This window comes from Eublepharis macularius, chromosome 14 (assembly GCF_028583425.1).
Source record: "Eublepharis macularius isolate TG4126 chromosome 14, MPM_Emac_v1.0, whole genome shotgun sequence".
In the NCBI taxonomy this organism is placed as follows: Eukaryota; Metazoa; Chordata; class Lepidosauria; order Squamata; family Eublepharidae; genus Eublepharis; species Eublepharis macularius.
In genome coordinates, this window is record NC_072803.1 from 18,201,717 (window position 1) to 18,218,471 (window position 16,755).

At 43.8% G+C, this 16,755-nt stretch overlaps 1 protein-coding gene across 8 annotated transcripts in view; it reads right to left on the bottom strand.

Annotated features, from left to right (window-relative positions):
* Window positions 1-1,755: 1,755 nt before the first annotated feature.
* Window positions 1,756-16,755, bottom strand: part of ST3GAL4 (ST3 beta-galactoside alpha-2,3-sialyltransferase 4) — a 194,289-nt gene continuing 179,289 nt past the window's right edge. For all 8 annotated transcript variants that reach the window (XM_054997862.1, XM_054997861.1, XM_054997857.1 and 5 more), the window contains 6 exons: window positions 13,963-14,023; window positions 9,019-9,114; window positions 7,654-7,843; window positions 6,850-6,993; window positions 4,613-4,756; window positions 1,756-3,770 (listed from right to left, as the gene is read on the bottom strand). In XM_054997862.1, the coding sequence (XP_054853837.1) occupies window positions 3,684-3,770; window positions 4,613-4,756; window positions 6,850-6,993; window positions 7,654-7,843; window positions 9,019-9,114; window positions 13,963-14,023 (722 nt within the window). In that variant the 3' untranslated portion in view covers window positions 1,756-3,683. The remainder of the gene's footprint in view (window positions 3,771-4,612; window positions 4,757-6,849; window positions 6,994-7,653; window positions 7,844-9,018; window positions 9,115-13,962; window positions 14,024-16,755) is intronic.

A 16,755-nucleotide genomic window follows, 5' to 3' on the forward strand; every position in this document is an offset into this window, starting at 1 on the left:
ATGTGCTAAGCTGCTTTTCAGTGGAAGCAAAACACCCTACAGCTGCATCCATAGAGTGACGATTTTTTGTGCTGCTTTCATGCAAGCAAGAAAGCAAAATCTAGACCTATAAAAGGCAAGCCGTGTTCTCGATGACTCACCTCCCAGTGGAGCCTAATCCAGCGGCTGCCAAGCATGGGGGCATCCCAGGAGGCTTGACGCCACCCCTGGCAGCACTCCCCATCTCTGCAGCCAAATTGAGCAACTGTGGGGTGCAGGGGTGCTCCAGGGCCCTTTCCGCCCACCCCTGGCAGTGCTCCCCACCTCTGCAGCCACCTGAATTGAGGCTGATCTGGGTAGCTGTGGGGTGCAGGAGCTCTCCAGGGCCCCCTCCTCCACCCCACATGCAGCACTCCCTGCTTCTGCAGCTGGCTTCAGGAGGACGCCAGGGCACTAGCTCCCCCCCCCCCAGGCAGCACACCCTGTCTCTGCAGCCACCTGATTTAGCCCCAATCAGGGCCTAATCAGGTGGTGGCTGCAGGGTGCAGGAGCACGCCAGGGCCCTTCTGCCTCCCCACAGCTCCAGCCTCCACAGCTGCCCAATTTGGCCTGAACCGGGGCTGAATTTGGAAGTTGCAGGATACAGGAGTGCTCCAAGGCCCCAGCAGTGCTCCCAGCCTCTGGAGCCACCCAATGCGGGCCATGGAGGCAGTGAAAAGGCTGCCCTCCCAAGGCCCTGCAGCAGGGGCCTGCCTAGTTTTCTAGGGCCCGTGGTATTTTCCCCCACAATGGGCTTTGTTGCCAGTTTTGTACCATTTTCCTTTACTAGAGTAAGCAAATTGAACTAGAAAAGGGTATGGTTGTTGTGGATTTTCCAGGCTGTATCGCCGTGGTCTTGGCATTGTAGTTCCTGATGTTTCGCCAGCAGCTGTGACTGGCATCTTCAGAGGTGTAGCACCAAAAGACAGAGATCTCTCAGTGTCACAGTGTGAAGATGTTGGCAGGTAATTTATATCTACTCAGGAAGGTGGGTTTGGGCTGAGTCATCCTGTAAGAGTTTCCCAGGGTGTGGCTAATGGAGGGAGGCTTCACTGTATCCTGAGGAGGTTCTTTTGCATATGGATTGGTGCTTGATATGCTAATCTGCAGGGCTATTGTAGGATGTAGAGTAGAAAAGGGTATGTTTAAAGAAAAGGGACAGCTGAAGGAGAGGGGTGCAAATGGAAGACGATTAGAGAATAAAGGAGCTGTGCCAAAGGAGAAAGATGACCTAGTTATGCTTTACTGCCCAGGGCCCATGAAAAACTGGAACTGGCCCTGGGTACACATATTGCAGTGCATGTGCCGTTGATCTGTGCCTCTTTCTGTTCATTGCTTGGGCTCTCCTCTATACTCTGGTGGCGCTCCCAAATCTATTGCTATTGTGGTCCCTACATAGAGGACTCGTCACGACCCCATTGAGTCCTCAGAGTACCCATCATGTCAACACTGTTTTGACTTGTGCTGCCTTTTGTCATTTTTTTGCTTCTCTGTGAACAAGGAAAAGCACACCCAACATCAACGCCTTCAACAGCTTATCACTCTTTGCCAGTCTATGGCTGGAAACTGAAGCGGGAATAGCCCCTTCTCTCCTAATTGTCCAGGAAAGAAAGGGTTCCGTCGCAAAATAGGATGGAAGAAAACTGTTCCCCCAACTCAAACTACAAGGGAGCTTTGTCAGGGGAAGGGGAAAAAAGCCACTGACCTTGTTCTGTACAAAACATTTATGATTCATGGTTGGTTTTAAATTAAATTTATTGATACTTAACACTGAGCTGCATTTATCACTTGGTCAGAAAAGACATTTCCACATTGCCTGCAGGATGCAACACCCCCACCCCCCACGCCACACACACACACACCTTGGGAACACACCTTTTCATTAAAACTGTCATCTCCTCCAAGAAGCAGTCTGGGTTTGGTGACAAATCAGCTCCCAAGTCAATTGCCAAGGCTCCTGGGTGTTTGCTGGGGCCACACCAATTGCTCCCCTTCTTGGCCATGGATCTAATGGCCACTAGAGATTAAATGCCCCAGCGGGCCCCTAGAAGTTGGACTCTTCCACCCACGGCTAAGGCACATTGGTAATCGCAAGGTGTGGGAGAGGTGCAGAGGAAAGTTCACATAATCATCTCTCTTGTTTTTTTTTTTCTCCCCCGTGGACAAAACCAAAGGTGGCGGATGTCAAACCCCCTTTAAACCAGTTCACTTGACTTAAGGGAAATAAATAAACTTTGGTCACCAAGTTGAGATTTTAAAAGAAGAAGAAGTTAAAATATTTATGCCCACACAGAACTCTTTGTGTGAGACTCTTTTCCAAAGCGTGGATTTCCTGCTCCACGCCAGACAAATGTGTTCAAATAAGGATCCATTCCTGAAATGTACGGACTATCCCTCCCCCACCAGTTTGATGCAACAGCTTACTTTGACATTCACCCCATTTCTTAGGCTCCTTGAGAAGAGCCTTCGTCTTGAAGAACCCCCCCACCCCCCTTTCCTTAGTGGAAAAGGCAGAGCAAGATGCTGTACAAGGGCTGGTTCCAGGCACGAGGAACCACATGTGACTGGTTGCTTCTTTTCCCACAACTGACACACACGTTTCCTCTGTCCCCTAATTCTTTCCCCTTCCTTCAAGTCTCAACTTTGGCTCCCCCCCCCTTTCCTTTCTTAATGTAGTCTTATTCCAGCTGGGATCTGGCTCCCACATGCTGGAGAAAAAAAACCTACAGCTTATAATTAGAACGTTCTTCCCAAGAACAGACTCGGGATACTGGGCTGGACACATACAAATACACACACACACACACACACACACACACACACAATCATACACACCCTTCACAGAAGGAGGATTCTCTTTCAACCAAGAGTCTAGAAACCCAGTAATGTTCAGTTCAGCTTCATTGATTTTAGTATAAAAACCACTATCAAAATACTGTAGGGCGTTCTCCCTGTATGCCGTATCGTCCAAAAGAAAGAAAGAAATAGGTGAAAAAAACGAGTGGGCAGCGTTATCCTCCACTCCCATCCCCTGCAGGGGAAACCATTGCATTGCATCTCATCTCGATTCGAATGGGGACAAAAAATAAGAGGGTAGACAGCTGATAATCCTTCATTGAGTTTCCTCCTGCTGCTCCATCAAGAGACCCTGATACAGTTATAACTTAAATATCCTGGTAAACAGCCTGCACCTCAGAGTGGGAAGGCAAAAAGTGATTTAAGGTAGCAGCATGTCCTGGGATGGGGAAATCCCATGGAAGTGTCTGTTGTACTGCCCTGGACACCCACAGTCAGGTCTGGCCCAGGCCCCAAAAAGGATGCATTCGTGCCACAGGAGTAAAGACTTCAGGAGCATCGACTCCCAAGAGCCTCCGTTCGATACGGAGGAAATCCCACAGCTGTCCAAAAGAGGAGGACACCATAGATGGCAGAATCACCTAACGCCGTCGCTACCACCATCTGCCTTTTCCAGGATCCTTTCGGTCCCTAGCTGCCAACACATCTTCCACCCCATTCTGCATGTCATTGGAACAAAGTTGTGAGATCTTTACAGCAGTCACTCTCAGAGGCAGGGGGCAAGGAGAGCTGTGGGTGGCAGGCTGCCATTCATGGTGGGCCTCTTATTGGCCTGGCAGCCAGCTCAGAAGTTGTCGCCCGTGCCTCCATCAGAAGTAAGTGAGATTCTTGATGAGTCCCATTTCAAGCATCTTTTTTATTGCTAGTGCTTCATGGGAGACATTGTGCTCCGAACTCTGCAAAACAGACAATGGAAAACAAAAAATGGATCATCGTGGCCTGAGAATGGGGGAGAACTTTACAGGTACTGAGATTAGCGTGGCAGCAGTCACAGAGGTGCAGGCATGTGCAATGGATCTTTAAGCATGCAAGAGCACTGCTCGGTCAGACAAGTGGTCCACCTAGTCCAGCATCTTTTTTCACCCAGTAGCCAACAAGTTGCCCTGGAGGGCAATGAACTGGTCATAGCGGCCAAGGCCTTCCCCTGATTTTGCACTGGTGTTCAAAGCTTTACCACCCCTGAACATGGAGGTTCCCTTTAGTTACCATGGCTAGTAGCCATAAATGGGCTTATCCTCCACAAATCTGTCTAACCCCGCCCCTCCTTTAAAGCCATCTATGCTTGCAGCATATGTCCACAGCAAATGAATTTCACAATTTAACCAGATCAAGATGGGTAGCCATGTTCGTCTGTCTGTAGCAGAAAAGAGCAAGTGTCCAGTAGCATTGATAAGACTAATGAAATTTGTGGTAGGGTATGAGATTACGTGAGCCACAGCTCACTTCTTCAGATACCTTGTACCATTAATTTTGTTAGTCTTATAGGTGCTACTGGACTCTTGCTCTTTTCTATGATTCAACTACTTGTTGAGTAAAGTAGTATTTCCTTTTATCTGTCCTGAAGCTGGCCTTTATGCCATTTTTATTGAAAGCTGTTGATAATCTAGGAGTTGAAAGGTATAATTATATATACCTTTCATTAAATTATAAAATGCAATGGAGAGAGAGAGAGAGAGTGAGAGTGAAGGAGAAGAAGAAAGGGGAGAGGAAGAAATAAGAGGAAAAAGGGTTCACTTACAGCCATCGACTTCAACGTGATTTGCTCATAGTAGTGTATCGTCTGCTTCTTATTGGCAGAATCTGGGTATCCGAAGCCGGCAATATGTACCAAGTCACAGAAGTGCAATGCTAAAGTGATGGCCACTAATCCTGTGGTTGGTTTCTAGGGGTAGACAGAACAATGATGGGTGATGTCTTCTGCTCAACCAGAGTCCTGCCCTATCCTGTCCCACTCAACCATTCAGTTAGTTAAGAAGGAGATCAGCTTGGATCCAAATAAACCCAAGACTTTATTCTCACGTGCCTCCTCTGTTTAGTTTCTTACTCCTGTTTCTCTGGCTATAGCAGTATCTCTGGGCTGCTTGGACAACCTCTTTTTCCTGAGATTGTTTGAATGAAGGATGCCGGAGACCAAAGCTGGGCCTCCTCTGCATTCCAAGCACGTGATCTACCACAAACTCTGCCCCAAATCCCAGGCAGCATATACAAATTTCAGCTCTGTAGGCATCTTGATAATTTCATTTCCCTCCTTCTACTCCCATCTGGAATCTCATTTCCCCAGCAGGGAAAAGAATAACAAGACATGACCATCATCCTATTCATGGTTCCAAAAACTCTGACTGCTCCCAGATGACCAAACCCAGTTTAGTCCTTTTGGGGAGGTCTCCATTTCTAGCCACCCCCGAGTTCAAAAGTAAGGCTGGTGGCCATGAGCTTATCCTCTGGTTGTAGAAATCCTTGACCCGAGGGGGGGTGGCGGGGTGGCAGTGGCTCAGTGAACAAGCCCCTGGATTGTCATTGAACCTGAAACATATCTTGCTGGGTTTATGCTAACAAGCAGGAGAAGGTGAACCTCAAGTCATTCATCCAAAAAAGGTTCATTTATCCAAAAAGCATAACAGGTGGGTCACTTAATACCCTGCTAAAAATAAGAGAAGTTAAACTGCTGCTCCAAGGTAACCAAAACTTCACACCAAGAGAAGATGGCTTCTACAGACACTGCAATTAAGTTGCACAAATAAATTTACTGGGTTTGCTTGTTTACATTTGCTTCTACTATATATGGAGAGGAACCAAAGGTCTCTGATCCCATGAAAGCTTTGCTTTGACTTCTGAGTTTTCTACCAGCTATTTGCTCACATACTTTCAATCACACTTAAAGGACCAGACGCTCATTTTGAAAAACAAAACACAAAGAAAGCTTAGAATATCTGGATTCCAAATTCTATGTATGCATTCATGGAGTGGCAGAGCTGTGGAACAAACACAGTTCTGCTTCAAAAACAAAACCCTGGAGCAGGAATTTTGAATCTAGAAGAGCGAGTATACTTTTTGTCAGGGGAGCAACTCTTCATCTTTTGAACTTCAACTATACAACTACTTCCCAGGTGTGTCCAGCCAAAGAAAGTGGTTCCAAAGTTCTCATGGAAGAACTGAAAGTGAGACACTGACCTTGGCCAAACATGGCCATAGATGAAACGTCTCTGATCAGGAAGCTGTCGGCTGGAGATTTAACAACATAGCCTAGATTTCTGTGCACCGTAGACTAGATATGTGGACTGTTCCACTTCAGACTGCTGGTAAAACTTCACACAATGGAACGTTCCTCCACACACACAAAAATCCCCACACCTAGAAAACTACCATGTCAAGACTAGAGTTGAAGCCATCATGTTAATTTTCTCCTTTGATCCCCCACCAACAGTCTGAAGTGATACACCCCAAATACAGAGTCACCAATTTACGGTGACCTAAATCCAACAAAACCTTGGATGTTCTCATTTTGTCTCTGAAACCATACCTGAACTGACCTATGATGCTTTCCCCCCTCCCAATTTTTTCTGTATTTCCTACCACTGAAGTTTGTTTATTTATTTATGAACTGGATTTCTCCCTGAATGGCTTACAAAGGGGAAAAAAACACTATATAAATAATCCTGTAAACAGACAATGAATCAAACTAAAACAAACATGCCCATGTAAAGTAGCCTTTAATTTACTGAACATTTTATTTAAAATTCACTTTCTAGCCCACCACCATTCACATGTTGCCTTCCCCCCAAAAACACATTTTAGCAGATTGTGTGAAAACCCAAGACAAGATTATTTGTCAAATAGGTGCCAGATGAAGAGAGAAAGGGCAGCTCCACAGCCTGCAGAGGTCTCCCCCTTACCCCGTTCTGAGGGATTTCCGGAAGAGGAATGCCTTTTGCTCACCTCAAAACTTCAACCCAAGGAAATTTCTTCCTCTCTTACCTGTTTCATCTTCCGCAGATGTTTCATTGGAAGATTAAGCAACTTAGCAGCAGTTATTTCCATAAAGTAAGGGTTGAGAATTCGCACTTGCTCAGGATTTGCATCCCAGATTAATGGAGGCTGCTTCCAGAAGCCCTTCCGAATCTACGGGGGGACGGGAATAACCACGGAGAGGTCAAAACACAGGCTTCTTACCCTCCAGATAAGCATCAGAACTGCCATGAAGGTTTCATGGGGAGAAAAACCAAAAAGCAATGCAGAGACACCACTCAGTCTAAGCAAGGGCTTTCTGATGTTGCACTGTAATATCTACAACCTGAACCTCCCATGGTTTGATTGGGAGCCTCTCTCTGCAACTCTTGGCCGCCTGCAGATGAAAGTACTTCTGCGCATATTCACAGTGCTCACTCATGCCCCGCAGTGCTGACCCATCTGCCATTAATGCGCTTGCATAGGCAATCTCCCTATGATGTGCATTATTCTCATGCTCATTTCACAGGTGGAGAAGGGTAGCTAGAGAGATTACTCCTTGTCCACGGCCGGCCAATGTGGCCGCGGCAGAAGCAGCATTTGAACTTTGGCCTTCCAGATCCAAAGCCAACACAACTTCTGCAGGACCACACAAGGACTGGGTAACTATCTCCCATGCTTCTGATGTTAAAGGGAAAGTCCCCAGGCAAAAATGACTCAGTTTCCAGACAGACGTGTGCCCTGGTGCATCTCCCCACCAATAAAATGCTACCAAGAGGACGCACTAGATGTCACACCCGTGACTCTCTCCCCACCCCGTCCCCAGCAACTTACTCTCTTCTTGTCATGGAGGATCGTTTCCATCCACTGGAAATCCATAGGTTTGAATGCCACCAGCACCAACAAGGTGTTGGGGTTATTTTCAGTTTTGGGATTGAAGTGTGCTGATTCTGGGTAGAAGAGACGCATAGTGGTCTTGGAGCCCACATCACGCTCATAACCATGAACTGGTGCATTGTTCAATCTGGGGAGAGGGAGAGTTTGAGTGTAAGACAAGGCGGCATGTCGATGCCCCATCCTTTTACAGGAAACACAGCAGATTAGTTGTATCCCAGGATAGCCACCACCTGCCTGTATAATCTGGGTCCAGTGAAACCTCGGAGACCAACAAGATTTTCAGCATCCTCCTTCAGACTGAAGAAGAGACCTTTGACTTTCAAAGGTTTACACCCTGATAATCTTGTTGGCCTCCAGGGTGTCACTGGACTGTTCTACTGCAGACCCACACCTGCCTGTATGCTGCACTAGAATCTGGTTCCAGTTGCTCGTTCTTTTTCTATTGCACTGTATATGTATTACCAGCAGCTGTATATGTATCACTGTATTTTTATGCATTGTGATAAGCTACCCTGAGGACCATATACAGTTGGAAAGTGTCCTGTTTTAAAATAAATGAATAATGTTTTAGACTCTGCCCCAAGAAACTGGTATGCATTGTAAAAAGGAAAAAGAAGAAGTGGAAACACGGAGCTGCCCTCAAAAATGGCATCCCTGCATTCTGCTCTGCTCCCTAAAAGTTACCCAGCTTCCTGATGTCATCACACTGTGAATTTCCTCACTGTAGTGTACATTTGGTGGGGACAAGAAAGCAGAAATACATAATATGACAATGTCAGGTTACATAGCAAAACTTTACAATGTCTCACAAAGAGGAGAGAAAATGAATTGATGATTTGCAGATTTGATTTCTAAGATAAACGGGAATAATAAATAGAAGGGGGACAGTATTGAAAATGTAAATTTTAGAGGTACTAAAACTACAAGTATAATGTGGGTAAAGATATGATAGGTGTTGTAGAAGAAAATGGAAAATGAAATATGTATTATTTTTCTTTGTTTTTCCTTTCTTTAATTTTTGTTCTTTTCTTTTTCTTTTATTTCTTTCTATTCTTTTTTTCTTTATTTTTTCTTTTCTCTGCTCTTCTATTGGGCTTTTAATGTTATTGATAAAATAAAAAATATTTTTAAAAAACAAAGAGGAGAGAATTCAATGCAGGACTTTTTTTTTCAGCCGCAACCCAATCTTTCCCATAACACGGAGTCCCAGGCTAGGAAACTAAACTGGCCACGCCAAACCCAACCCATGGTTCATGGAAGACTGACTCTTCTGCAGTGTAAGATCACAAGCCTGTGCATTACCTGATCACAACATCATATTTGTTAATTGTGTCCCCCATGGAACTGTTTCTGAGCCGGTGTCCATTGCCTACCACTGCGCATCTTCGGCACTTCAAACTGCAAAACAGAAAAATGACATTTGAACTCAAAAGCTGGGGATGTAGGGGAGAGGAACCATGTGATGAAATAAACACAGCTCCATATATGCAACTACTTGACAATCGGGGATGACTGGAGAATGTTTGTGCACGTAGGGGGAGAACAGTAAAGTTAACATCATTGCATGTCCTAGGTCTTTAAATTACACTCTCTCTAAGTGGTTAGAGGTGCTGTACAGAAGGCTTTCACACAGCTGCTGAACTAAATATGACTAATTCTAGCTTTAACTAGTATGTAAGTATTTTTCTCGGTAAGTGTAGACAATTATGTAGATTTAGGAGGAAAATAAACAAAAACATACTGCCATTCTTCACGGCTAAGATTCTCTCTGGCCCAACGTGAGAAAGGAACTTCAGTAACCATACTGGCTAATGCTCCACATACTTTTTCTTAGCCATCATTATAATTGCTGCCACTTCCATTATCTCCAGATACATGAAAGAGGGTGGCCTAAAACTACCCAGAGCTGAATGTGCTCTGAACAATGGATTTCTAGCTCACAACTGTTAGCCAATATGTTGTCCTAGCTGTTCTTTTTTTTTTAATGTGCAAATATTTATCACCAGTGTTTATTCCGTAAAACTTTGGGGCAAAAGAATCCATTTCTTTGCAGAACCAAAGGGAAAAGAAGTGGCTGACACATAACTGGGTCTGTATTTACTCAAGTTATAACAACATTCGATTTATATACCGCCCTTCAGAACAACTTAACGTCCACTCAGAGCAGTCTACAAAGTGTGCTATTATTATCTTCATGACAATCACCCTGTGAGGTGGGTGGGGCTGAGAGAGTTCCGAGAAGCTGTGACTGACCCAAGGTCACCTAGCTGGCTTCAAGGGGAGGAGTGGGGAATCAAACCCAGCTCTCCAGATGAGAGTCCCGCGGTCTTAACCACTACACCAAAAAGTTAACGTAACATCTTCTTAAGCTGTCTGAAAAACTATCTTAAACTTCCAGTCCCTTAAATGCCGAGCTCCTCAGATTGATCTATATGACGTAGCAGCACAAAGTAGTTAAGAAAATATGGGCATTGTGTCCTGCAATACTGGAGAATTGGGCATGAACAAATCATGCACTGGAGGACAAATCAGTCCTCCAATGCATCCATCTTCATTTTGGTTTAATACCTTGTGGGATCAAGAAACAACATTGAACGTGTGTGTGTCAGCACCATCTGGTAATCCAAGACGTATTGTCTCACTTTGACTCATTTGCCTTTGAACTGGCAGAGGAAACCATAAACATGAACATTCCTCCACACCTCCAGCGACCTCACCTAAGCCACTGCTGACTGACAATGATTCCCCTTCTGACACTTCTGCCAAAATCACCACCTCTGTTTCTTTTTCTTTCATTTTGGCTTTACCTCCCATAACCGCCACCCACCGGATATGCTCTCTTTTAAAACAAACAGAGAGGCTCCTGTCTGTGAGACTGTGCTATGATTTCATATCTTGGAGAAGGTCGGGGACTGTGGGTCAGAGGCTGGATTAAGATCAGCAGTCAGGGAGCCTGACGAATGGGAAAGCTACGAAACCTCTTCCGAGTCTCCTGCAGGCTTCTGCATGAAAGCTGTCTGGCCATCAGGAACGGTACCAAGTAGAAAATTTTCCAAGAACAACCAACTTTATTGAGAAATGGTTTCCTTTCTTTGAATACCTTGAAAATAATAGTTCCTTACCTGGTCTTAAACTCTTTCATACATATGCAAATATATAACTAATCTGTCAATTTAGTATGTTAGAATTTACAAGTACTTTCTCCTTATATTTGTTCAGATAGATGCTCAGATATAACCCTCTAAACTGCTTTAAAATGCACTCAATTGTTACTTATTATGACATGTTATGTGTTTATTAATTTTGATGTATTTATTAACGAATTTTAGTAACTTCTTGTATGACTGCAAATTCATGATTGTATATAGTTTAACAGTTTATTGTTATAATTTTTTTAATAAAAATATATTGATTTTAAAAAAAAGGAACGGTTCCTGATCTTCGGAAGTCAAAGAAATGAAATTCAAGAGGGGGCTGGAAGCAAATACAGTTTGGCAAGTAGAAGCAGAGTTTGATTAGCAGGTACCATAAACACAAGCCAAATTGCAAGAGGGCCCCTTCTTTTTAGCCTGGAGTCAGAATTAAAAGCTCTTTCCTCTAAAGAATTCAAGATAAACTGAATGAAAAAAATCAGTGCTCATGGTTGTCTATATTCATCGCACCTTTGCCTTTGGCTAACAGGCTTTGCAGGGTTTTGCATTACTTCAAAAAGCCCCACAAGCCTCTTTGACCAGAGGCAACAGGGGGACAAAACAAACATTTGCGTATATACCAAAGAAGGCAAAATATCTCATAAATGACTTTCAGCTTGCTTGAAAGCAATATTCTCTCTCCAGAGTAATAACTTGACAGACACAGGGATTCTAGCAGATTTTTCTTCCTAAACCCCTGCTGCACTGAGGCATGAAATTGCCTCATCTACAAAACTATCAAAGATATCAAGAGAACTAATGTAGAAAGACCAGCCATCAACCTCCTGGTTCCAGGGCTGAGAGAAAGCCGTTTCGGTCATGTTCCCCCTGTTCAGAAGGGCAATGATGCATCTTAACATAGGAAGCTGCCTTATACACAAGCAGTAGGAAAGAGCAAGAGTCCAGTAGCACCTATAAGACTAACAAAATTTGTGGTAGGGTATGAGCTTTCGTGAGCTACAGCTGCAGAAGTGAGCTGTGGCCCATGGAAGCTCATACCCTACCACAAATTTTGTTAGTCTTGCAGGTGCTACTGGACTCTTGCTCTTTCCTACTGCTACAGACAGACCAACATGGCTACCCATCTTGATTTATACACAAGCAGTCTGTCTAGTCCAGTATTGACTATTCTGACTGCCAAAGACACTCTGGGTTTTGTGCTAAGAAAGGCCTTTCTCTTCTCTACTTGTAACTCAAAATGTTGGAAGTCTGAACCTGCTTTGCCACTGTGCTATACCTCAAGTGCTAACTGTTCCTTCTCTCTCTGTAAATTCTTTAACTTCTCAGCTACACAATCCTCATGCCAGGTCTGGATCCGCCATAAGGACTTTCTATCAGACATGTGCTATGTGTTCCCCACTGGGAATTCAATTCCTAGGTGCACAGATGCCCGATTCAGATCGGGACGGCAGTATGTGGAGTTCCACCCCCCCCCCAAACACACCATGCACCATTTCTCCAAGTTGAAACAGCCTTGGGGAAATGACTATTTACCACACTAGGGGCCCCACTTGTACTAATGGGGTACACATAGGAATAACAGCCTCCCAGACCCCATTTAAGGTCAGGAAAATGGGATGTGAGAAGGCATAAGCTCCTTCTCCCTGAGTACAGTGGACCTGATTCATGTTGCCCTCCTTCTGCTTGACATAAAGTTCTCACGGCAGACGAGGACACAATGGAACATATATGGAACATATAGTTGGGTCCTCAGCAGCCACTTTGAGCAATAGCTTAGACAGCTTTCTGTGCTCAAGTGAGCTCCTTATACCCTTTTCTTTGGATGCTAAATATCCTATCTGAGGTTAACAACATCTCAAAGATCCAGCATAAGGCAGATTCCCCTATGCTTCAGCAGCAGCTTGCGAGGGGAAGCAACTGTTGACTTGATCTTAGTGAAGCTGCTCCACCACTGCTGTGAAGAGTAGAATAGTGGTTCTATAGCTCTTGGGCCAGAAGGGATCAGGTGACAAAGTGCAACCAGCAATGGGAAAAGGGAGGAGAGAAACAGATATTGCTGAGCATGACAGAAAGCTCAAGTGTATAACAGTTTAAAATGGAATGGCTGAACTGTTACACAGACTTCATGAGGTGAGACTGGTGGGAAAAGATCTCAGGTTTACAACAAAGGCTTCACAGACGAGGACAAGCAGATGTTCACCCTTTGAAAATACAGAAAATAATCTAGCATTCCTAATAAAACTTTTATGCTATAGCTGTTTTGGAGGTAACTGTTTCAATGAGCTACTGAAATTGTTTCAGTGAAGAACCAAAATCCAGCTGGGAGTCATAACAAGCAAGTCACAAAATTAGAAGTATACCTCGGTGGATTTCTACCTCTTCAACCGGATATTTCCTGTTACATTTCAGTGATAGCTGCCAGATTTACATTGCATCTCAGATCAATGACCATTCATTGCTCAAACTAACATGGCACAAAGGTCCTAACTCTACATCAACTGTCTCCCATAGCTTGTGTCCCATCTCTCATTAGTGTTCAAGTCCTTATAAACCTAGTGGGTTCTCTCAGCTCACATGCTGCCTAACCTTCTTCTATTCTTGCTGTCTCCAAATTATGGATTCTGGTTCTGGTGATTACTCATTTAAGGCAGCCAGAGTGGCTGTCTCATAAATGGACTTTTGATTGCCCGAGATGTCACTTCTTAATGTCGTTGACTCAAAACAGAAAGTGGGTGTCAGCAGTCTTTAAATGTCATACGCATTATATGCATTGAAAGGAACACAGTAAAGGGTATGAAGGTAGCGGTAGAGAGAAGAAAGCCAAAGAGTGGCTAGTGTGGATAAATGGGCGGATGAGGACAACGGGAAGATAATAGAACAAGTTTACTGGGCAAATGGAAATGGCCCTGAAGATAATCCATATACATGATTCCTTACAGAAGTTGGTTGTGTGACAGAGGGAAAGTTTAATTGCTTTATCATTGCTTTTGTGCATGTTGCTCTGAGGTCCTTGAGGAAAGAGGGGGATATAAACATAATGGAGAGAAAGAATGAGATTTTATAACTTGAGAAGAAGGAGGCATGGAATATTTACCTCTGAACGCTCTCAGGGAGAGAGTAACTTGTAATTGCCAGAACCCGAAGAAGAATTTCCTCTGCAAAGAGAATAGGTACTTAACATTAGTCTCCATCAGTTAAGTTCAGATGTTTCCACATGCTGACACCACAAACATAATACCTGAGGTAAAAATGAAACAGTTGATTGAGCCTCTCCACAAAACAGCTTTCTGTATTACCATTTTATCTGCAAAGACAGTGATTTACTCGACATGGAACATGAGCAAAATACATATGTAACTCCTAAGAAAATATTTTAGGGAGCAGATATTCATGTTTCCTGAATACTCTTGTTTCAAATGTAGAGAAATTCTGGAAGCCAGAGAAAAGGAGATGGGGGTCTAAGACTACACTGAGGAAGAATACATACTGAACTCAAAGGACTCTCTGCACAAAAGAGCCTGCCTTCATATTCTGGTATCTGATGAAGAGAGCTTTGACTTTCAAAAGCTTGAAAATCTTGTTAGTCTTTAAGGTGCCACTGGATTTGAATCTTGCTACTCTCATATTCAGATCCTTAGACAAGATCTAGACCCATTCAACACCTCTATCTGAAGGGCAGCACATGAGTACGCATAAAACAGGCCTTTTTGCCAGTGATACCCAAAATTGTCAAATTTCCTATCTCGGACAGGCTTTCTGGATCCCTTTCCCTACTTAATTTCAGGTGACAAAATGCTGCTCTTACTTGAATAGTGTCTAATTTCCCCCGTTTACTAGATGCATTTATTCCTGATGGTGCTTTTGAGCCACTTGGAGTTACCATTAATTTGCTGCCTGTGTGTTTAATGTTATTTTTCTTTTATTTTTAGTACTTTGTCAGCTGTTTTGAGGACCCCAGTATTGTAATTTAAAAAAACCAAAAAACAGACCGCCATTAAGGCATCAGAAGTGGGGAGGAAGGATGGGACTCAATCACACATTACTCTCTGTAATGGTAGCCAATTGTTCCAGTAAAACAAAAAGGAGAGGTGGAACTCATAAGGTATTCGTATAGTAGGCACACACCAAGATGGACCTCTACATTTGTATGCATTCAGCAAAATTAAAACAAGTGAATGTAACAAACAGGTGGCTGAAGAAATATACTCCTCAGAGAAGAGACAGCCACGCTTTTTGGTCTGAGGGCCACACTGAGATGATGATGATGATGATGACGACGACAATGATGACGACTTGACAACGACATTCAATTTATATACCATCTTTCAGGACAACTTAATGTCCACTCAGAGCAGTTTACAAAGTATGTCACTATTATCCCCACAACAATAATCACCCTGTGAGGTGGGTGGGGCTGAGAGAGCTCTGAGAGAGCTGTGACTGACCCAAGGTCACCCAGCTGGCTTCAAGTGGAGAAGTGGGAAATCAAACCCAGTTCTACAGATTAGGGTAAGAGGTAGGTTTTCTGCTGCTTAAGAGGCTGGTAGGCATCTCTAGCACTGTCTTTTGACCAATGCCACAGCCCCTCTTCTTCACGGTCTGGATGGAAAGGGCTGGTATACTATAGTTTTGACACCCCTGCCTCAAAGAGTGATGACTGCCAATGGCTTCCTCTTAAACATACCAATCTGGATACTGTGGTGCTTACAGGAAGGCAATGATTAGGACAAAGCTGAGGTAACTGCACTCTAGGCTCTAGACTGTATTTTAGGATTGTGTTGTATTGAAATGCCTCAAAAAGCCTCTGTAGTTGTCCAGAATCTCAAAATGGGTGACACAAGTTTATGATGAAGGGTTAGTAACACGTAAACTGCATGCCCCTACAAGTCTCTCTTTTAGACACTGTTCTAACAACACTAGAAACAATGCCCATTGTGTGAAAAAATACAATGGGCTCTAAAAAACTGATTGAGCCGGTCCTCTCCTGGTGACAAGCAGGTGCTTCGCAGCAGCCTCAAGGCCAGAGACATCAAGAATGCACCTGCGTGAGGATAAAAAGTGAATCATCGCCAATACACCTTGCCTTTTATATAGTAGGATTAGTTGTATTTGTGAGGTAAATTTAGTATCCATTTTCCTATGTATTTGACTGGACATATAAGACGCAGGTGAAGGCAAAACAACACGATTTATTTAACAGAAAACAATGAGGTATTCAACAGTGTTAGGGGTGGGACGTTTATAAGGGTAGAGCGATTCTCCTCTACAACCCAGCAGTAACAAACTTTCTCCCACAAGGCTGAATACTTTGTAACTGGGCTCAACAAAAGCAAATAAATGTTGAAAAGAAATTCTTGCTCCCTTTCCTCAATAAGTTTACCTAAGGTGAGGAAGTTTACTAGACCCGGTTACCAAAACACAGATACTCTCAAAGGTGCAGGCATTCTCCTTTCACCTCACACAGCCTGTCTATTAGAAACTGCCCAGGTGGTTTTGATGTTTCGGACTTTTGCCAGGTGCTTATTCATCATCTAAAAATAAGCTTTCTCCCCTAAGCCTACACACCCTACCTAAAAAATCAAATAAAAATCCTGGCTAATCTGACTCTCTTGACCTGAGCCAACAAAACCTTGTCTGAGAAGTGTTTTTCTCCCCCTTTTTAAATGGAGGCTTGCTTATCCCCTCTCATCCAATGGAGTTTCATGGGCCGACAATTACTTGGATTTGCCCGAGGTTTTAATCACAATATGGAGAACCAAGTCTGATTCCCCACTCCTCCACTTGTAGCCAGCTGTGTGAACTTGGGTCAGTCACAGCTCTCCAGAGCTCTCTCAACCCCACCCACCTCACAGGGTGATTGTTGTGGGGATAATAATAACATACTTTG